The following is a 23,650-nucleotide window of genomic DNA, read 5'->3' on the forward strand; positions in this document are numbered from 1 at the left end:
AGTGGCAGGTACTAAGAAGTAGCAGGACCTGTTCCAGAAATAACAGAGTCTCACCTTTCCTGAGGAAGACTACCCCAACAAGAGCTCATTTCCAGCAAGTTTACTCAGCTCTTATATACAAAATGGCTGAGATAGGTATTACAATTTTTAAATAAACTTGTTTCATTGGCTTAACAAAACTGTTTTCCCCTCTTCTTTTTATTGTCAATGCATTTGGGTTTCAGTCCCACATCATGATGGGATTTTTAAACTTGAGCTATTCTTCTCCATCATTACAGAATATTTTTATCTCCAATTCATCTTTTGAAATGAGGTGATGATACCTCTCAAGATTTCTGTAAAAAAAAAAAGACTATGTCCTTGTCAAAAGTTTTTCTAAAGAACTCCTAGCTGACTGGGGCATTTGGAGCTCAGTGGAGCAGAGCCAAGGAGAGTAGACAGAGGACGAGTGTAGCAGGACACCACGAGGGAGCCATGGAGAATGAGTTCAAATATGAGGATTATAAGAAAACAGCTGAGTGGCTTTTATCCCATACTGAACATCAGCCCCAAATAGCAGTGATCTGCGGTTCTGGATTGGGGGGGTTGGCAAATAGAGTGACCCAATTGCAGGCCTTTGACTACAGTGAGATACCCAACTTTCCTCAGAGCACAGTACCAGGTCACGCAGGGCAATTGGTATTTGGATACTTAAATGACAAATGCTGTGTAATGATGCAGGGCCGGTTCCACATGTACGAAGGCTATCTGCTTTTGAAGGTGGCATTCCCTGTGAGAGTTTTCCAACTTATGAATGTGCACACATTAATTGTCACCAATGCTGCTGGTGGACTGAACCCTGAGTATGAAGTTGGAGATGTTATGCTGATCCGAGACCATATCAACTTGGCAGGTTGCAGTGGCCAAAATCCACTCAGAGGACCCAATGATAAACGATTTGGGCATGAGCATGGTACCAGAAGTGATAGTGGCTAGGCATTGTGGCCTTCGGGTCTTTGGATTCTCCCTTATTACAAACAAATCAATATTGGACTATGAAACCCACGAGACTGCCAATCATGAAGAAGTACTGACGGCTGGGCAGCAGACTGCCAAGAAGTTGGAACAATTTGTCTGTATTCTTGTGGAAAACATGTAGCCACCATCGGAAAAGACTTTTTGACCTCTCCTTCCCTGCTGCCTCCATTTCATTCCAGATAGTGGCCAGGTTTAATCCTTGCTGAGCCACTTAGCTCCCTTCCTTAAGGTGTTGGTAGAAGAAATGTAGGTATTATATCTACTTAATCTATTAGACCCCCTTCCTAATGTTATCTAATTCTCTTTTTTATACCTTTGGTCCCTTCCCTCTAAAGCTGGATCATTCCATTGTAGCTCCTAACCCACAGCCAACATTCTTCATTCCACCTCTAGTGGATGTGAGGATTAAGCCCACATTGTACTAAAGCTGCTGCTAATATTTTGAAAGGACTACTACTCATATTCCCTGGGGCATATTCTCTGCCATCCTATGACTTCTGAGGCTTTGGTCCCAGACCAGTGTGTTTTACAAATAGTACTATGCAGGAATAAAAAGATAGCCAGACAGAAATGTTTCTGCTTTTCTGCAGGGTGGGAATAAATATAATTTAAGCTCCAATAATATTGTATAAAATATGTATTGAAGTATGATGATGACAGAGGGGTAGGCTACTTTCTCAGTTAATAGTGTGTTTCAGAAGTTGTATATTAGTAAATTGTGCTCAGGACATTAATGGGTAAGACAAGAAGCTGTTTTCTTTTATGTAGGGCTGCTTTATAACAAGTAGACACATTAAGTGCCACTGTTAGACGTTTTCAGAGATAAAATAAATAAAAGATAGTTCTACTGTCCAAAGGCATTTGGATGGTAGGGGGATATGAGATACATATACAATACAGTAGAATATAGTGCAACACTTAAGAGCCAGGAAAAAAAGTTGGAAGGTTTCTCAGGCAATTGATCAACAGAAAAAAGGAGTTCAAAGTCCCACAGGCAACTACCAATCCAGGTGTAGAAACCAAGAACACATACTGAGAAGAGGAATCAGAAATTATCTTCTTTCTTAGGATTCCTTAAGGGGGAGGACAGTGTGGATAAGGCTAATGGGTCTTAAATGCCTGGTTAAGGGATGTGGGTTAAACATTTTCAGTGAGGGAGACGGATGAGCAGAGTAATAGGGGATAGTGCATTAGGAGGATGACTAGCAGCACCCCCAAATTAGAACAGAGCATCAGTTTAAAAACTTGGGACAATAGTCCAACTGGTGGCCTAAACTATGCGGTGTTACTATTAATGGAAAAGAGTAATATAGTCAAGAGATGGCAAAGGTAGAATCCATAAGACTTGGCAACTGATTTGGGAGGTTGGGAGAAAGTTAAAAATGATCCCAAAGATTCTGGCCTTCAGAAAGTTGGAAAATAATGGTGCTATTAAATAGAAATTAGGAAGTATAGTGAATTTTATGGGGAAAAGGAATGAATTGTTGTGAACTTGTCTATGATGTCTAGTTGTGGTTGCATAGCAAGCAGATAAGAGATATATAGCAGGAATGATCAGAACTGGAGATAGATTTGTGATACCTTTGTATAGGTCAACAGTTCTGGGAATAGATAAGGCTAAGAATGAAAGGTTCATGAGGTGGAGGTAAAGCAAGGATGGAACCAAATTAATAATTAATGGGGTGGGAAATGGTCTTAGAAAAGTCCCATTCGGTTTGGCAATTAGGAAGTCTGGTAACTTTAGAGAATAGTTTCATAAGAGTGTGAGTAGTAGCCATCAGATTACAGAGGTTTGGGTAAACAAGTGGTCAAGAAGCAGCTAAACAATGTTCTTAGCCTTCTGAATTAATTTTAACCAATGAACTGGGGTTTTCCTATATGTATAGCATTGTGACTACTAGGATGAAATAAAGGAAGTATTGTGCTTCCCAGATAGCCTTCTCCCCCAGGACAAGTAGCCCTTCATGCTACCTTATGGTAGGTCAGAACCTCTACTCTGGTGCCTCTGGTTCCTAGCCAGTGCCCTAGGTTCTGACCCCTTTCTCTAGAAAAACATACTTTTTTCAGGTAGCTATTAATAGGAGGAAATGGTTTTATTTCTAAAGGAAAATTTTACAAAGTAAATGGTAGGTCTATATAGGAGTTAATATTCTGGGTTGGACTCCAAAACCACGTCTATCAGGATGTCTGACTTTCTTACTTAGCTATGCCCAGCACGTAGGTAGCCTGTGCCATGTTGTCACTCTTCATGTTGTCACAATTCATATAATCTGCCATCAGCATCTGCTTTTACTTTTGACAGAACTGAGCAATTCTGAACTGAGACTACCTTCTGCATTTCTCTTTTTAAGATAAGCACACAACTGTAACTTTATATTAATTGGAGAAAAGGCTCAACTTTAGGATCCCTATTAGGTGGATAAAATTAAATCAAGAGCTGGATTTGGTCCAGGAACTTATTAGCTTGTTCTGTATCTTTTAGTACCATGGTTTAGCTCATTGGTAGCACTAAAATGTTGGAACCACACAACCTGAGAATTAAGGATCCAAGAGTGTCTGGTGGCTTATCAGGATTAAACATAGCATTATTATTAGCAAATATAATTTGCAGTATTTGATGGGAAGACTGGTCAAATAGAGGTTCACAGATGTCCTATTTACAAAGCTCAGCTAGGACTTGTACTCTGCTTGGTAGTATGTTGAACACTGGACTAAAATGACTACCCAATTTCACTTTGATTTAGAAGTTGAATTATTTTGTGGTGTCCCAGCAATATCAGGAGCCAACATGTGAAAGTAGGGAGAGTAAAAATTAAGCTTGGGAGAGATTTATAGTTAAATTCCATGCCTTCTGTCTCGCTATTCCCTATGCTTTAAATGTCCTAGGAAACAATTCCTCTCTGCCCTTCATCCTGTTTAACCCCTTTAAAAAATGCTTTTTAAAAAAAGGTTTACCTCTTTTTAAAAAAAATGCTACCTTCAGGAAACCTAATTTAAAATTCCAATAAGAAATGAACTTGAATAGCCCTTTGTACTTGATTTAATGTTTCTATATATTCTATTTGCACTATAGTTCTGTTTATGTTTTGTGTATATTTCATATCCTAAATGATTGTACACTTTGAGAATAATTGCCTTAATTACATTTTATCTATCACCTAGTTTAATAAATGGTCGCTAAATAACTGGAAAATTGTAGTAACTCAAATTTCTAATAGTGCTTTACAAAGTACTTTTCTCACACCAATCAATGAATAAATTCTGTATGCATTTTTTGTGAAAAAAGTTTTTCTAAAATTGGACATCCAAGCCCCTCTTTATCAAAGACAAGGCATTAGTTCCTGTAAGTTGCATCCCTTTTTCCACCTTGTGGACCCACTTAGACAATTATTTCATCTTTGAGGTTTCAAAAAAATTCACATGTTCATGGTGTCATTGTCATGGTTCATAATCTCCATATCTAACATATCCTTGATGACTGTCAGAATTTCACTTAGCCTATCTCTTGTCTCACTGCCTTCCACCAATTTGTCATTAGCAAGTAATCTAAAGATTTAAAGGACAGCACTATTTCAATGCCCATCACAAAGAACAGAGAAGAGAGTCACATACCAAATCTGAAAGTTGCCATGGAACCTTACCCAGTGTCTTGGTATCTAACTTGCTGAAATTCTCCAGTTCATGAGAGAAGTGGATCCATTACTATAAACCATTAAAACACCTAAATTCCAGTCAACTCAAAAGCCCAGGGAAAGGCAGTATCTGCTTTCATGCTCTGTAGCCTGGCTACTATCTTTACATTGCCCAGTTCATAGGCCAGTTCATGGCTCTCCAAATGATGTCCCTCAGATGGGTCTTTGGGAAGAAAGCACACTGTTTGGTAAATCATAGATACTTAATAAATAATAAATGGACATTCTATTTGTCACTCACTGACACATTTCCAGATTGAGACCTGTACCTTTCCTGACTCTAGTCTTACATCATGTCCTATGTGATTAGACAATTTCATCTTGACATTCCCCTACAGATCTTGAAGTTACCCAGTCTAGAACAGATTTCCTCACCCTACCAAATCAAAAGCACTTTATCTCTTCTCAAATTTTCTATGCCCTTCAAGAGGATTCATGTCTTTGATTTGACATATCATTGCACATATCTGATCAGTTGACAAAATTTCACAGCCTCTCTAACATCCAATCATTTCTCACCAGTAATACTCCTTATCTTAGATCACGCTTTCATAACACATTTCTCTAAGTGCCTTTGATAGACATCTCTGCCTTAATTTTCTTCCCACTCAGAGCTCTTCTCCACTTAGCTATCCAAAAGATTTTTCTGACTTTCTTCTGACTTTTCCCTCTTTTAAAATCAAAATCCCCAGCCCCATACCAATGACTCCAATTGCTTCCTGTCATGTGATCACTTAAATAGATAGCTTCTTTTTTGTTTATCATTTTGCTTTTTTTTTCTTTTTAAATATTTTTCTATGTTTACAGGATTCATTTTCTTTCCCTTCCCTCTTCCTTCCATGCTCCCAGAGCTGGCAAGTAATTCCACTGGGTTACACAAGTGTTATCACTTGACACCTATTATTCATTTTTGTAATAGAGTTATCATTTAAAACCAAAACCCCAAATCCTATACCCATATAAAGAAGTGATAAGTGTAATAATAAATGAGAGCCAGTAACCAATGAATATTAGAAGGGAGAGAGAGAGAGTTTATGTTGGAGTGAGACTCTCTTCTAGCTCTCCCCTCATGCCAATATGCACTAGGAGACTTGGAAAGGGTGTCACCCTGAAATTGGGTGACCTGGATGGTCATGCTGCCCCAAAGAAGTTGGGGGCAAGGCTTCCCTATAAGATGAGGTATATGTTACCCCAAATTGATTCTGAATGAGGGCGGTGTTAACACAAGCCTCCCTCAAGATCAGTCAACTTCACAGCAAGTGGTCTGGCTTCAAGATGGAGGCATGCCAGACCAAGCTCCCCTCCCCCTTGTTGTCTCTCAGCTCTCCAGAATGCTATCTGACTAATGAATGGCTTTTATTACTTACAATTCAGGGATTGGGGAAAGGGGTGAAGGGCAGAGGGATTTGGGGTGCCCTCTTCTCTATTCCTATGGAGTCTCTCATTCAGGAGGGATCCTTTGGGGTTCCCACTTTTGGGGTTCCCACTCCCAAGCATCTCCCCCCACCTCTTCTCCTTCAGATTCTATTTCTATGTTCTATTTCTCTCCTTTACTATAATTGTAAGTTAGACTGGAAAGGGTCTCTCAGTAAGGTTGGGTAACGGGGTGAGGAGAGTAAGAGATCGCTCCCAAAATGGTGTCCAAAAATTTAGCTCACTCTATGGCTGAAATCTTGTTGGGTGAGATGCGATGGAATCTTTGACCAGGGAATCAGGGTTTCAGTGTCCAAAGAAAGATCCTCAGGAAGCCCTCAGGACTGGGTCCAAGCCAGGATGTCCTCCACCAGAACCCTTTTTCTCTTCCTCCTTCCTCTGAAGCCTTACCCAGAATCCTCCCTGGTCTCAACCATCACGAACTGTCACCAATTATCAGCCACTCCTTCTCTGGCTCCTAGGTCCCATCCCCCTCGCACAAATCCCATCTTTACATAAGTCATATATTTTTTTTCTGTGTTTCTACTCCCACAGTTCTTTCTTTCAATGTGGATAGCATTTTTTCTCATAAATCCCCATAGGGATTGTCCTAGATCATTGCATTGCTACTAATAGGAAAGTCCATTACATTGGATCATTTCACAAAGTTTCCCTTTCTCAGTACAATGTTCTCTTGGATCTGCTAATTTCACTCTGCATAAGTTCCTGGAGGTCATTGCAGTTCATATAGAAATCAAGTAGTTCATCATTCCTTTCAGCACAATAGTATTCCATCACCACCATATACCACAATTTGTTCAGCCATTCCAGTCAAGAGACACCCCCTCATTTTCCAATTTTTGCCACCACAAAAGATTGGCTATGAATATTTTTGTATAATCATTTTTTATTATCTCTTTGGGATACAAACCTAGTAGTGGTATTGCTGTATCAAAGGGCATGCATTCTTTTAAAGCCCTTTGGGCATAATTCAAATAGATAGCTTTTACCAGGAATTGTGCCCTCTTCATCATCTGACTCCTTCCCACTTTTTGAGGCTCAGTACCCTTTATTTCTCTCCCCACATTTTATGGTCCTGCCCAGTCTAGGTTACTTTCTTTGAGACAATTCAATGCAGGCCCCTTTCAGTTTACCTTTGCATGGGTTGGCTCTCCATCCTGCCTCAAATCCTTTTTCTGTCCTCCCCTCTCTTCTGCCTTTCTCTGGACTATTAGACACAGTTCTAAACTTGCCTGTGGCGAGCAGTCGTATCCCTTTCCCTAGTGTTTTGAGCCTCAGCTTCTGAGACCTCACAACAACTCTATTTTTGTAGCAGGTGTCTTGTTGTTTGTATGTTCTCTCTGGCCTTAGAACATTAGAGCTGCCCAAGGACAGGAACTCGGTTGACATTTCTTATGTTAACCAATTATGAACACAATATCTGACACACTGCCAACATAGTTTGTGCTTTCAATGCTTTTGGAATGGTTGTAAGATTAAGATTTTAAATTCAACCTAAATCTTATATTTGTATGAATTATTAGGTCATTTGAGTCTCAAAAATCTCTGAATAAAAGAAACAGGGTTCTATCGACCAGCAAGTGTAATATAAAGAGGACAATGCCACCTGGGAGATGGCTGCCATGAAGTCGAGGTAGGGCACCAGTCACATGAGCTTTGTCAACCCTATAACCATTTTTATTAAAGGAATGAAATTGTGACAAAGACTTCTCAGAGAAACAACAAATTGAAAGAAAAAAATCCTTAATAAGCTAGAATTGTTTTCAGGAAATAAACAATGACAAGAATGTGATTTTGCCCTGGCAATGTCATTAATGAGAATCATGCAGTTCAAGCATAGCTCTGCCTTGCCTCTTGCTGGAAGTATATAAAAGACTCCATGTGGATGGTGCCATACACACTCACACATCCTACCTTTGACACCCATCCAACTCTGTGAATCCTGACACAATGAGCTACTACGGAGGCTACTACGGGGGCCTGGGCTATGGCTATGACTCTGGTTATGGCTGTGGATGTGGTTGCTTCCATGGCCTAGGCTATGGCTATGGTGGCTGTGGCTATGGAGGCCTGGGCTATGGTGGCTATGTCTATGGCTGCTGCCGTCCATCTTGCTGTGGAAGATATTATTCCTATGGCTGCTACTGAAAAACCTGTTGTTGTTCCTGGTCTGTCATAGAATCCTTGGCATTTCCTGCTTTGGGTTAATTCCAAAGCATTGTAAGGGCATCACATTCCATCTAACTCAATAGCTGGTTGGCAGGTAGTACATGGAATGTCACAGTCAGGGTGGAAAAGTATCAAGGACTAAGGGGCAAAGAAGTCGTAGGATCTACCCTTCTGGGAATTTATGCAAAATTTCACCTTTCATGAAGGAGACTCCTGTAACGAGCTCATTTACAGCAAGATTGCTCAGCTCTGATATACCATGACTGATATATGTTACAATTTTAAAATAAACTTGTTTTACTGACATTAAAAAAAGTTTTTTCATCTTTCTTCCTTGACTTCCCTGTGCTTGGGTTTCAACTTCACATCGTGAAGAGATTTTTCAACCTTGACCCACTCATCTGTCATTGCAGAATATCTTCTCTGTAATTCATCTTTTACAATGAGGCGATATCTCTCCAGATTTCTTTTTGAAAACTCCAACATTATTTCACTGTTAAATGTCCTTCTAAAATTGGATTTTAGTGGTAGTTCAATTTTAGCACTTCATAATATCCAGGCCCTTCTTTACCAAAGACAAGGCATTTGTCCCTATAAGTTGCATCCCTTTTCCCACATATCGGGCACACATGGACAGGGGTTTTATCTTCAATCTTTCAAAAAAAATTCACCTGTTCATGGTGTCATGTTCATGGTACAAGACCTCCAGATCCAAGGTGTCTCTGATCATTGTTAGAATTTGGCTTAGCATATCCCTTGGCTAGTTTTCTTTCACCACTTTGTTATCACCCACCAATCTGAAGATTTAGTGAATAGCACAGTGAATGGCCCACCACAAAGACCATCGTCATATGGCAAGATAGGTTGGCCCTATCTCCTCCAGTTAATTGCACTCTAACTCTAACTCTAACTCACAACATTGACCTCAAGCTGAGGTCTTCTAGTCCACAGAGGGAGTGGACCTATTGTTGCAAGGGTATCCTGAAAATCACTCAAACATCTAAATTCTCTAGTCTACTCAAAAGCTCAGGAAAAGAGGATCTGCTTTGCTCCTCCATATCTGTGCTACTAACCTTTGGATTCCCCAGCTCCATAGACCAACATGGCTCCCAAAATCAGATCCCTCAGGCAGGTTTTTAGGAAGAAAGCCAGAACTTAGCACACTACCTGAGATATAGTAGGTGCTTAATAAATGTTTATAAATTGAACTTGTGTTTGAAATCATGGAGGAAATTATACAAATGTCACTATCAATGGACATCCTCCTTTTTTTTTTACCTTAAAATGAATTTCAGATGCTATATATTGCTCCTACATATTATTCTCCATTCACCAAAAACATGTACCTCTCTGAGTATCCGCTGGATTCTTGACAGAAACATTCTCAGTAGGCTCTCTCTTTTACCTGGATTTCTTTATATGTTCTTCAGCTTAACCAAAGACTGCACTGAGGAGTATATGTTACAGATGGACCACCAACTCCATTTTCCTCAGTTCTAGTTCTGTATACCCTAGTTCATGCTATCTCAAGGACACAGTGAGATTTTTCAATGTCTTGTGCCATCCTATTAGGCATCCCTGTCCTTTAGAGTGGAATTGTGAGAGGACTGGGACCTGGGAGGAGAGAAAAAGGCACCTTTGGCTGCCCAAGAAAAACTTTAACTTATTTTTTTCTACTGGTTAATTGAAATCTTTCAGAGATGCTTCACAGAGAGCTATAGTCTGTCATCTCTTCTATCCACTACATTCTCTCAGCTGGTGACCTTCTCATCTGTTATGGATTCAATTACTTTCTCTCTGGCACACACCACCCCATATCTAGTACCAGATAAGCATCTTTCCTGAACTCCCATATTCAGGTGACTTCCACCAATGCCTTGATTTCATGATCCTACCCAATGTAATATCATCAGCACAATTCAATATTTCTACATTTAAAAAGGCCATGGTTATTCTGGAGTAACATGCTGCTTAGCCAGGGTCTCTGGCTGCTGTCCTTTTACTGTCTGAAATCTCTGAATACTGGGTTCCTGATTCCCCATCTTCAAGGGGCAGTTAGATGCCTCAGTGGATAGAGAGCCAAGCTTGGAGATAGGAGGTTCTGGGTTCAAATCTGGCCTCAGACATTTCCTAGCTGTGTGACTCTGAGCAAGTCACCTAACCCCAATTCCCCAGCCTTCACAGCTCTTCTGCCACAGAACCAATACATAGTATTCATTATAAGATAGAAGATAATGGTTTTAAAAAAAGAAAACTGCTCTTTCCATAGTACCCAATTACATCCCCCTGACCAAAACTAATAGTACTTTTGAACCTTCCTTCTTTGTGACCTTACTTCATTTTTGATAGCAATGGCCATCTGGTGCTCCTTAGGGTGTATGATGATGTTCTTGTAGTCTAACTGTCCCTTTCTGGTTACATTAGGTATCCCATTATCATATAATCTTAGACCCACTATCTGACTGAACCCTAAAGTTGCGTCTCTTTTCCTTTTTTCCACTATCTTCTCTACAAAGGTAAGAGAGAAGACCCACTTAGGTCTCATAGCTTCAGGGACCTCTGGATTTTAAAGAACTCTGCCACTAATTGCCACATCTCCAGATCCAGACCTACATCTCTCCTGAGTTCCAGTCCTATATCATAAAGTCTGATTAGACATTTTCAACTTCATGTCCCCATAACATCTCAAAGCCTCCAAGACTAGACCAATCTCCAAATCCTGCCTCATCAAAACACTTTACCTCTTCTCAACTTCTCTACTCCTTTCAAGAGCACTAACATCAAGCCAAGATCTTAGGTTCATAGTCTCAGGAATGTCCTTGACATCTCACTATCATTGCATCTATCTTGGCATCAAAACAGTTCTCATCATTCATAGTCTCCATCTTAGATCAGGATTTCACACCAATACCACTTCTCAACAATAGTCTTTGATAGACTCTCAATTTTCTTTCTATTTAGATTCCTTTTCCACTCAGATGCCCCAGGGATTTTCTGAAAACACCCTTCTGATTCCTGGTCCTCGTATGACCTCCAAAAAGCCCACCCCCCACTCCAATGATCTTGTAAACTCCAGTTGCTTCCTATCATGTGCTGATTTAAATAGATAGTTTCTGTCTGGCATTTTACCCTGTTCTTTAGCTAGTCCATGCCCATCTTTACAGTCTCAGTAGATTTTATTTCCCTAATATTTTGTGGTTCTGTCCACATTAGATTACCTTCTTTCACTCAGACATTGCACTTCATGTCCCTTTTGTTTTTATACTAACTGCCTTTCCACCCAAATTCTCTCCTCTCTCCTTCCTTCCCTTCTCATTTCCTCTGGTCCAAAATATTTTCAGTTATAAACTAGTCTGTGGCACATGTTCTCACTCCTTTTCTGTAGTGGTTTTTGTCTCTCCTCTGAGATCTCCCATCAACTCTTCATGTTTGTCATGTGTCAGCTACCTTGCTATTTCATATTCTCAGTCATTTTTGAACATAAGAGCAACCTGAGTACAGGGACTCTTTTGATGTTTCTTTGTACCCAATCAAGAGCATAGTGGCTAGCACAGTACAAACCTTGGGGATATGGTTTATGCTTTGGGTGCCTTTGAAATGATTGTTTGACTGATATATCACAAGCAATTTCACCCCACCACAATCTCAACTTCAATCTCAATTTTGTGTGAATTATTCTGACACTTGAGTCTCAAGAAGCTCTTATTAAGAGAGGCAAGATTTCATAGCCCAACTAAAGTACCAGAAGTCCAGAGTATACCACAGACATTAAAGATAGGGGGGAAATACCCACCTGTATTTATGCAACTCTTTTTTTGGTGGCAAAGAACTGGAAACTGAAGGGATGTAGAATGGCTGAACACGTTTTATATGTGATTGTAATGAAATACTATTGTGCCATAAGAAATGATAAACAAGATGATAAAAAATGAAGACTTCTATAAAGTGAGGTGAACAGAACCAGGATAATGTTGAACACAATAAGAGTAATAATGTATTAACTGAATGATTTCATTATTATCAACAAGCAAGGATCCAGGCAACTCCAAGGGACTCATGATGAAAAAGGATATATCCACCACCATAGACAGAAGAGACAGCATCCAAATGCAGATGGAAATACACCATTCTTCAATTTATTTCCTCCATGAATTTTTCTCTAGTGTAAGCAATAAATGTGTCTTTTCACAATATGATGAACAGGCAAATATGCATTATATGGTAATATGTATTCAACCTATATCATGTAATATGCCTTCCTGGAGAGGGAGGAGAGATGGGAGAAAAAGAACATGGGTTGCAAAATGTCAAAGAAAAATTTTAAATTATATCAACACATAATCTGGAAAAAATAAAAATTTAAAAGGCCAGAATGGCAAGAATAATGGAATGACAATGCCACCTGAGAAATGACTACTATGAAGCTTGGGTAGGGCACGAGTAACATTAACCACCTAGCCTTTGGCAAAGCTGTAATCATTTCTCATTACAGGAGGAAGATCATGTCAGAGTCCTCTCAGAGAAACAACAAATCAAGAGAAAAATACACTTAATGAGCTGGAGGAATAGCTGTTGGGGAACAAACAATAACAGGAATGTAATTTTGCCCTGGCAATTTCATTAATGGGAATTATGCAATTCTGGCATAAACTTGCTGTCATGTCTCTGCTAGAGGGGTATAAAAGTCACCATACAGATGGTGCCATACGCACTCATACAACCTATACCTTGACATCCATCCAACTCTGTGAATCCTGACACAATGAGCTACTACGGCGGCTATTATGGAGGCCTGGGCTACGGCTATGGCTCTGGTTATGGCTGTGGATGTGGCTGCTTCCGTGGCCTAGGCTATGGCTATGGAGGCTGTGGCTATGGAGGCCTGGGCTATGGCAGCTATGGCTATGGTGGCTATGGCTATGGCTGCTGCCGTCCATCTTGCTGTGGAAGATATTATTCCTATGGCTGCTACTAAAAAAATCACTTGTTCCTGGCCTGTCCTGGAATCCTTATCACTTTCTTCTTTGGACTAATTCCATAGTATTGTAAGGATATTCCATCTCCCTCTATGGCCATGTTGCATGGGAGAGCTACCACAACAAGACTTTGGAATAAATATGTCACAGAGTAGTGAAGAGGACAGGACTGAGAAGTAGCAGGACCTCTCCTTCTGGAAATGATGCAGTTTCATCTTTCATGAGGGGATTAATTTTCAGCAAGTTTGCTCATCAGATACAACAGTTGAGATGTCTATTAAAATTTTTGAATAAACTTGTTTCACTTGCATAAAAAATTATTTCCGTGTCTCTTCTTTGAAATCATTGTACTTGAGTTTCAGCCTCACGTCATGAAGAGATTTTCAACTTTGATTAACTCATCTGTGTTACGCAGAATATTTCTCTCCAATTCATCTTTTGCCTCTCCAGGATTCTGTTAAAAAATCATTTCACTGTTAAATGTCTTTCTAAAATTGGACTTCTTCAGTACTTAAACTTTAGTAATTTGTGAAACCTAGGCTCCACTTTACCAAAGCAAGGCTTCTATCCCTATAAGCTACAGGCCTTATCTCACAGTCTGGGGACATATGGACAGTGGTTTCTTCTTTGAGGTTTCAGAAAGATTCACATCTTTATTATGGCAGGTTCCTGCTTCATGACCTCCATTTCCAAGGATTCCTATTGACTATTAGAATTTGGCTTCACCCATCCTTTGTCTAGCTGTCTCCCATCACTTTTGTTATCACAAAGCAATCCAAAGATTTAGTGGACAGCACAAATGAATGGCATACCACAAAGACTATAGAAGAAAGTCACACACCAAGTCTAAAGATTGTTGAGGAAACTTGCTCCTTAGATTGATCCATCTCCTTCAGTCAATGCATAGCCAGTCCAACTCACAACACTGACCTCAAGCTGAGGCCCTCCTGACCATGGAGGAAGTAGACCCATTGCTTCAAGGATGTTCTACAAATCACTCAAACACCTAAACTCTCTAATCAACTCAAAAGCCCAGGGAAAGAGAACATCTGTTTTGTTGCTCTATTGCCTAGCTCCTGATCTTTGGATTCAGTAGAGCTCACAGGCCAACATAGCCCTGAAAACATATCCCTCATATGAGTCTTCAAGGAAAAAGTAAGCGCTTAGGGCACTACCTGGCAAATAATAGGTATTTAGTAAATATTTATTGATTAAACTTGTTACAGATGGTGGAAGAAACAGAACAAGTGCTACTAACAATGGATATTATCCCACTTGCTGTCTGTTACCTTAAAATAAATTTCAAATGCTATATTTCATTCCCAGGCATTATTATTCACCATTCACAAAAAGCATGTTAATTCTGTATTTCCACTGGATTTTTTGAAATGAAGATTTCTTTAGCATGAACTTTCTTTTTGATTCCTCTCAATAGATACCTCCAAATGTTTCACCAATCATTTGTCTAGAGACATTGTATTGAAGTCTCTTCAATGAAAAATAATCCTTCAGGAAAAAGATAATTTCTCTCTTTGACAGCTCTCATTTGGCAAAGAATATTTCATTTTCTTTAACAAAGTCAAAAATCAATTTATGGAGGGAGAATGCCACTTCTGAATCCATGTTCTTACTACAGGGATCAAAAAGGATAGATTTATTACTTGTACTTCAGAGTGGGTATGAAAATACCCTAAGAAGCCTAGGGCAAGTCCCTGGATGTCTTTTCTGACCAAGAGTACCACTTTCTTGTAGCGAGTATCTTAGGGCTTAAGCCCTTCCTCCACTTGGTCTGGACTTCTCTGGATACTCACCAGCTGAGCCAAAGACTGTATTGAGCAGTACTTGTTGCATGTTACAGGTGGACCATCACATCCATTTTCTTGAGCATTAGTCCTTTATGCCTTTCTTCATGCAATTTCGAGGTCACAGTGGGATTTTTCATTGTTCTGTGACATACTATTAGACTTCCTTATCCTTTAGAGTGGTATGGTGAGAAGATTAGAAGCTGGAGAGATGAGATGCTTTTGATTGTTCCAAATGCCTTGAGCTCATTTTTCTCCTAGTTAGTTGAAGTCTTTTTGAGATACTCCACAATCAGAGCTACTAGACTGCCATCTCGTTTCTCTACTACACTCACCTACTGATTATCTCCTTATCTGCTATGGACTCAGTTTCTTTCTCTCTGCCATTCACCTATCTCCTGAACTGGAAACCTGCATTTCTCCTGAACTCACTTGCCCAGCTGGCTGTCAAAGTATTTCCTCATTGCACAAGCCTCTCCAAATTCACATTACCAACATTTCCCAATACTTTCACATTTAAATTGTTATACTAGGGTCATTGGAATCTCTTGGGATCTCTGGTTGCTCTACTTTAATTGCCTTTTCAAGTCTTAAATATCTAATTCCTGACCCCCACCTTCAAGAGAAACTGCCCTCTCAAAAGTATTCAATGGTCATCCTCATGACCAAAACTAATCATCTCTTCTGAGTCTTCCTTCTTCTTGACCTTCCTTTTTTTTTTTAAACCCTTGTACTTCGGTGTATTGTCTCATAGGTGGAAGAGTGGTAAGGGTGGGCAATGGGGGTCAAGTGACTTGCCCAGGGTCACACAGCTGGGAAGTGGCTGAGGCCGGGTTTGAACCTAGGACCTCCTGTCTCTAGGCCTGACTCTCACTCCATTGAGCTACCCAGCTGCCCCCCCTTCCTTTGTTTTTTGACAGCATAGGCTAACTGGTGCTCCTTGATGTGCTTGACACTGCTCTTCTAGCCTAACTATTTCTTTCTGGTGACCTTAGATGTCCCACCATCACCACATCTCAATCCCATTATTTCTAACTGAATCCTAAAGTTGTATCTCTTTTCTTTCTCTCCACTGTCTTTTCTACAGAGGTAGATAGGTCTTTAGGTCTCAGGACTTCAGGGACATTCTCTCTGCCACTCATTGCCATGTCTCCACAACCAGATCAATATGACTACTGAGCCCCAGGCCGCCTCATGCATTTACTGACTTGGTAGACAATTGCAACTTCATTTTCCCTAGACATCTCCAAGACCTGAAGTCTAAAGTAATCTCCTTATCCTGTCTCATCAAAAGCACACTACTTTTCCTCAACTTCTCTGCTCTTTTCAAGAACACCAACATCAGGCAGCTAGTTGGCACACTCGACTTCCAGGACTGGAGTTGAGGGAACCTGGGATCAAATCTGGCTTCTGACACTTCCTAGCTGTGTGACCTTAGGCAAGTCACTTACCCCTAATTACCTAGCCCTTGCCCTTCTTCTGTCTTAGAATTAATTCTAAGACAGAAGGTAAGGGTTTAAAAAAACAAGAGCACCAAAAATCAAAACAAGATCTAGGGTTCATAATCTCAGGGACATCCTTGAAACCTCACTATCACTGCTATTGCCTGATTAGTTGACAAAATTTGTCCTTTCCATCTTCACATCTATGGCGTCCAAATATTTCTCTCCACTTACCCCCTCTCCTTTTTAAATCAGACCCTTATAGCACCTCCGTGCAATGCCTTTGATAGGCTTCCCTGCCTCAGTCTTTTTCATACTCAGATTCTTTCTCCACTCAAATGCCCAAAGTATTTTAATTACGCATACTTCTGATTCCTCTCCTACTATAACCCCCTGAATTACTAGCTGCCGCATCAATGACATAAACTCCAGTTGCTTCAGATTTTGTCCTAATTTATAAAGAAAGCTTCTGTCAAGCATTTGACCATCTTCTTTAGCTGGCTCTTTCCCACCTTTCAGTTTCAGTAGACCTTATTTTCCTCCTCACATTTCATGGTCCTACCCATACTAGCCTATCTTCTTTGGTTCGGTTTTGTCTTTGCACTTGTTGATTGTCCACTTTCTTCAGAATCCTCTTCTCTCTTTCCCTTCTTCTCCAGTCTGTTATATTCTCAATTCTAAGCTCACCTGTGGCTTGTGGCCTTGCCCCCTTTCCTCTAGTGGTGTCTCTGCTTCTGAAATATTTTCCCATCACCTATCTATGTTTGTGACAGGTGCCTTATTGTTTTCATGTCGTCACCAGCCTTGGAATTTTAGAATGTTCCAAGGAGAGGGACTCTGTTGACATTTCCTTGCATCCCAAACCACGTGCACTGTGGCTGGCATAGTGGAAACTCTGAGGAGGTAGTCTATTCTTTGGATGTTTGGGGAAAGATTTTTTGATTGACGTTTTTCATACATTTCTGTACCACCACAATCTCAATTCCAATCTGAAATTTGCATAAACTATTCTGTCCCAAGAAGTTCTGATTAAGAGACACAGGATTCCATACCCCAGCTAAAGAATCAGAAGGCCAGAGGGTTAATTACAATAGAAGGAGGACAATGCCACCTGGGAGATGACTGCCATGACACCCGGGTAGGACAAGAGTCACATTAACCACATAGGCTTTGGCAACACTATAATCATTTTTCATTATAGGAACAAGATCATGGCAGAGCCTTCTCAGAGAAACAGCAGCTTGAGAGAAATGAAAACCTTTAATGGGCTAAAAGAATTGGTGTCAGGAAACAAACAATAACAAGAACGTGATATTGCCCTGACAATTTCATTAATGGGAATCATGCAGTTCTGGTGTGGGCTGGCCACACCTCCTTGTGGAGGTGTATAAAAGTTGTTGGGTGGATGGTTCCATACACACTCACACAGCCTACCCCTGACATCCATCCAACTCTGAGAATCCTGACACAATGAGCTACTATGGCAGCTGCTATGGAGGCCTGGGCTATGGCTATGGCTCTGGTTATGGCTGTGGATGTGGCTGCTTCCGTGGCTTAGGCTATGGTTATGGTGGCTATGGCTCTGGTTATGGCTGTGGATGTGGCAGCTTCCGTGGCCTAGGCTATGGCTATGGTGGCTATGGTTCTGGTTATGGCTGTGGATGTGGCAGCTTCCGTGGTCTAGGTTATGGCTATGGTGGCTATGGCTATGGCTGCTGCCGCCCTTCTTGCTGTGGAAGATATTCTTCCTGTAGCTTCTACTGAAAAACCACTTGTTCCTGGCTTCTCATGGAATCCTTGTTCCTCTCTTCTTTGAGCTAATTCCACATCACTGTAAGGGCATCACATTCTATCTGCCTCTATAGCTGGGTGGCATGGGAGAGCTACCACAACAGGACCTTGGAATAAATATGTCATAGTCGGGGCAGTGAAGTGGATGGGACTGAGAAGTGATGGGACCTGTCCCTTTGGAAAAGCCATAGAGTCTAACCTTTCATGAAGAGGGATTCTCCCATTTCATTTTGAGCAAGTTTGCTCATCTTTGACACACCACAGCTGAAGTGTCTGTATAATTTTTGAATAAACTTGTTTTACTGGTTTAACAAAACTTTCACTTCTCTTCTTTGATGTCACTGTACTTGGGTTTCAATCTCACATCATGAAGATATTTTCAGCTTTTATCTACTCATCTCTGTTATTGCAGAATATTTTTTTTTCCAATTCATCTTTTGCAGTGAGGTCATGCCTTTCCAGATTTCTGTTAAAAATCATTTCCCTGTTAAATGTTTTTCCAAAATTGGATTTCTCCAGCTATTCTGGAAGGCAACTTGGAATTATGTCCAAAGGGCTTTAAAAGAATGTATACCCTTTGATCCAGTCATACCACTATTGGGTTTGTATCCCAAAGAGATAATAAGGAAAAGTGTTTATACAAAAATATTCATAGCCATGCTCTTTGTGGTGGCAAAAAAATGAAAAATGAGTGGGTGTCCTTCAATTGGGGAATGGCTGAAAAACTGTAGTATCTGATGGTGTTGGAATACTATTTTCCTGTAAGGAGCGATGAACTAGAGGATTTCTATATGAACTGGAAAGACCTCCAGGAACTGATTCAGAGTGAAATAAGCAGAACAAGAGTATATTGTACACTGAAAGTGAAACATTGTGGAACTATCCAATGTAATGGACTTTACTACTAGTAGCAGTACAATAATCCAGGACATTCCTGAAGATGTTATGGTATGAGAAAGAATGCTATCGACATTGAGAGAAAAAGCTAAGGTAGTAGAAACACAAAAGAAAAACTTATGACTTATCACTTGTTTACATGGACATATGATTTGGGGTTTCATTTCCATGGTAAAAATGAATAATATGGAAATAGCTATCAAGTGATAACATTTCTACAACCCAGTAGAATTGTTTATCAGCTCTGGGAGGAGGGAAGGAAGAGGGGAAGGAAAGAAAATGAGTCATGTAAACATGGAAAAATATTTTAGAAAATAAAATTAAAATTAAAATTAATGAATAATAAAATAAAATTGGATTTCTGTTGTACTTCAATTTTCATACGTTATAATATTCAGTCCCCAATTTACCAAAGTGTAACTTTGTCCATATAAGCTGCAGCCCTTATGCCACAATTTAGGTACACATGGATAGGGGTTTATTTGTGACCTTCAAATCCAACATATTCTTGATGACAATCGGGATTCATCCTAGCCTATCTCTTGTCCAGCTGACTTCTTCCAATTCGATACCAGCAAATAATCTGAAGAATTAGAGGACAATACAATTGAATGGCCCATCACAAAGACTACAGAAGAAAGTCATACCAAATACGAAAGTTGTCATGCAACCTTGCCACTTTCTTGGCTCCATGTCCTCCAGTCAACTATACAACCAGCTCAACTCACAACACTAACCTCAAGCCGAGGTCCTCCAGTACTTGGGAAAAATAGATCCTTTGCTACAAGCACTCAAACACAAACTCTCTAATCAACTCAAAGGTTCAGAGAGAGAGCATCTGCTTTCATGGTCTGTAGTCTGGCTGTTAGCCCTTAGATTGCTCAGTTCCATAGAACAACATGGCCCCAGAAATTATGTCCCTCAAATGAGTCTTTGGGGGAAAAGTTGGTGCTTAGCACCTTACCTGGGACATAATAGGAGTTTAATAAGTAATAAAGGGACTTTCTCTGCTACTCAGTGATATATCTCCAGATCCAGAGTGGCATCTCTCCTGAGATACAAAATTCCATCTTGATGCTCCCTAGATATTTTAAAGCTTCCAAGTTTAGAACCAATTTCTTCATCACGCCTCTTCAAAAACTCCCTATGTCTTCTCAACTTCTCTATTCCTTTCAAGATGATCAACATGAAGTCAAGATCTTAGGTTCAAAGTTTCAGGAACTATACTTGAACCATCAATATCATTGTTCCTATCTGATCTGTTCACAGAATTTTTTCTTTCTATCTTCACAACATCTTTCATATTTAAACACTTCTGACGACTCACATAGTCTCTCTTTCAGATAAAGCCCTCCCAGCACCTCTCTTCAAGTGCCTTGATAGTTCTCCCTGCCTCAGTCTTCTTACTCAGCTTTTTTTGCCACTCAGTTGCCCTGGGATTTTTCTTTTACTTTAAAAATTTTTATTTAGAATATTTTTCCATGGTTACATGATTCATAATCCCCGCTCCTCCACTCTCCCTTCCACCTCCCAAAGCCAATGCCCTGGGATTTTTCTAAAAAAGCATTCTTCTGACTTCTCTCCACCTCTTACCACCAACATCCCTGGCCCCCTCCAATTATCTTTTAAAATCCAGTTGCTTCCTATTCTGTGCTGATTTAAATAGATAGCTTCTGTCAGGCATTGGGCCCTCTTCATTAAATGATCCTTTCCTACCTTTTAACTCTCAAAAATTTTATTTCTCTTCCCACATTTTATGGGGGAAGTCTAACCTACTATCTTTTATGCAAACACTATACTGCATTCTCTTCTGCTTGCCTTTTCCCTGGCTGACTGTCCACTCTGCCCAAAATACTCTCCTCTCTTCTCTCTCCTTATTCTTTCTCTGATCCATTATATTGTCTGTCCTAACCCCACCTGTGGCATGTTGCCTTGCCCCTTTCCTGCAGTGGCTTGTGCCTCTGCCTCAAATATCTTCTTACATCTACTCTCCATATGTGTGGCAGATACCTTCTTGTTCTCATGCTTTCATGGCCTTAGAAATTTAGAACTGCTGACAGACAGGGTTTATGTGGATGTTTCTTTGTTTTCTGAGTACTGAGTATAAAAATTAGCACAATGGAAACACTGAAGAAGTGATTTGTGCTTTGAGAATGGTTGTTTGATTGACATATTCAATAGTTGTGCCTCACCAAAATCTCAATTCCAATCTGAGTAAAACATAAATTATTCTGTCACTTGAGTCCCAAGAAGCACTTTTTAAGAGATAAGATCTAACTCCCCATCTAAAGAATCAGAAGGACAGGGCAGCAAACATTTACAGAGAGGTGTGCCATGAAGCCTAGGTAGGACACCAGTCACATTAATCACAAAAGCTTTGGCAACATTATAATCATTTCTCATTACGGGAACAAGATTGTAGCAGAGCCTTCTCAGAGAAATAGCAAATTGGAAGAAAATAACCTTAATGAGCTGTATGAATTATTCTCATAAAACAAACAATGACAAGAATTTTATTTTAACCAGCAATTTTATTATTGGGAATTATGCAATTCTAGAAATAGTCTGCCACACCTCTTCTTGGAAGGATATAAAAGTCACTGTGTAGATGCTGCCATACACATTCACAAAACCTACACTTGGACATCCATCCAACTCTTTGAATCCTGACACAATGAGCTACTACGGAGGCTACTATGGAGGCCTGGGCTATGGCTATGGCTCTGGTTATGGCTGTGGATGTGGCGGCTTCCGTGGCCTAGGCTATGGCTTCGGTGGCTGTGGCTACAAAGGTCTGGGCTATGGTGGCTATGGTAGCTATGGTGGCTACGGCTATGGCTGCTGCCGCCCATCTTGCTGCGGAAGATATTCTTCCTATGGCTTCTACTGAAAACCCACTTATTCCCGGCCTTTTGTGGAATTCTTGTCCTCGCTTTTTTGGGCTAATTCCAAGGCATTGTAAGGACATAGTTAATTCCACAGCATTGTAAGGACATCACATTCCATTTGCCTCTAAGATTGCATGGCACAGAAGAGCTACCACAAGAGGATGCTGGAATCTTTATGAAACATTGAAGACAATAAAGAAGCAGAGACTGAGAAGCAACATCCTTCTGGGAAATGATGCAGAATCTCACCTTTCATGAGGGAGACTCTCCCCACAACAGCTCATTTAAAGCAAGTTTGCTTAGCTCTTTTATACCATGGTTGATGTGTCTCTTACAATGTTCTAATAAACTTGTTTCACTGGCATAACAAAACTGTTTTACTTCTCCTCCTTGATGTCATTGTACCTGACTTTCAGTTTTCACATCATGAAGAGATTTTCAATCTTCACATATGGTTTGAATGTCACTGAAGAATATTTTCTCTCTAATTCATCTTTTGCAATGAAGCAATGCCTCTACAGAATTCTATTGAAAAATTGTATTAATTCCTTGTTAAATGTCTTTTTGAAATTTGACTTCTACACTACTGACACTGCAGTAAATCATAACATCCAGTCCAAAAAGAAGGTAAGACATTTATGTTATTAATTGTGGCCCTTTACCCAAATTCTAGGCATATATGATCAGGAATTTTATCTTCCAATTTTTCAAAAAGATTCATATGTTCATGGACTTATGTTTATGGTTCATGAACTCTACATCCAAGGTGTCCCTGATAACTATCAGAATTTGACTTACCTTTCAAATCTGGCTTCAGACACTTCCTAACTGAGTGACCCTGGGCAATTCACTTAACTCCCATTGCCTAGCCCTTACCACTCTTCTGCCTTGAAACCAATACATAGCATGGATTCCAAGATGGAAGTAATGGTTTTAAAAAAAAGAATTTACCTACCTTATCCTTTGTCTAGCTGTATTCCACCAATTTCTCATCACAAGTAATTTGAAGTTTTGGGACACAATAGAAGTGAATGGTGCACCACAAGGAATATAGAAAAAAGTCATATACCAAGTCTGAAGGGTGTCATGGAACATTGCCCTTCCAGTGCCATCTCTCCTATCACCAACACAACCTGTTTAGCTAACACTGCCCTCTAGCTGAGACTGTTCCATCTTCAGGGGAAGTGGAATCATTGTTTCAAAGTACTCTTACAAACTACTCAGCACGTGAACTCTGATCAATTAGAAAGCTTCCAGGGGAAGAGGCTCCAGTCCTTTAGATTCCTCAGCACCCTGGACCAATGCGGCCCTAGAAATAATGTTACTCAGAGAAGTTTTTGGAAGAAAGCCAGAGCTCAGCAGGGTGCTTGTCACATAGTAAGTGTGTACTTAATATTTATTGCTTAAAATGTTTATTGTTTGATCTTGTTTCATATGGTAGAGGGAATAGTACAAATGCCACTACCACGGGATCTTGCCCTTCTTGCTGTTTTTGAGCTTAAATGTATTTCTGTTGCTATGTCACTCCTAGGTATTATTCTA

General features: G+C 40.1%; 1 protein-coding gene and 1 pseudogene across 1 annotated transcript; both read left to right on the forward strand.

Moving 5' to 3' along the window:
• The first annotated feature begins 474 nt into the window (after window positions 1–474).
• LOC123239617 lies at window positions 475–1,138 on the forward strand (annotated as a pseudogene).
• A 16,864-nt stretch (window positions 1,139–18,002) lies between these two features.
• LOC123241651 (keratin-associated protein 21-1-like) lies at window positions 18,003–18,296 on the forward strand. The gene has a single exon (XM_044669238.1). The coding sequence runs from the start codon at window positions 18,003–18,005 to the stop codon at window positions 18,294–18,296; it is 294 nt and encodes a 97-aa protein (XP_044525173.1).
• The last annotated feature ends 5,354 nt before the right edge of the window (window positions 18,297–23,650 follow it).

Source organism: Gracilinanus agilis, chromosome 3 (assembly GCF_016433145.1).
Source record: "Gracilinanus agilis isolate LMUSP501 chromosome 3, AgileGrace, whole genome shotgun sequence".
Lineage (NCBI taxonomy): Eukaryota > Metazoa > Chordata > Mammalia > Didelphimorphia > Didelphidae > Gracilinanus > Gracilinanus agilis.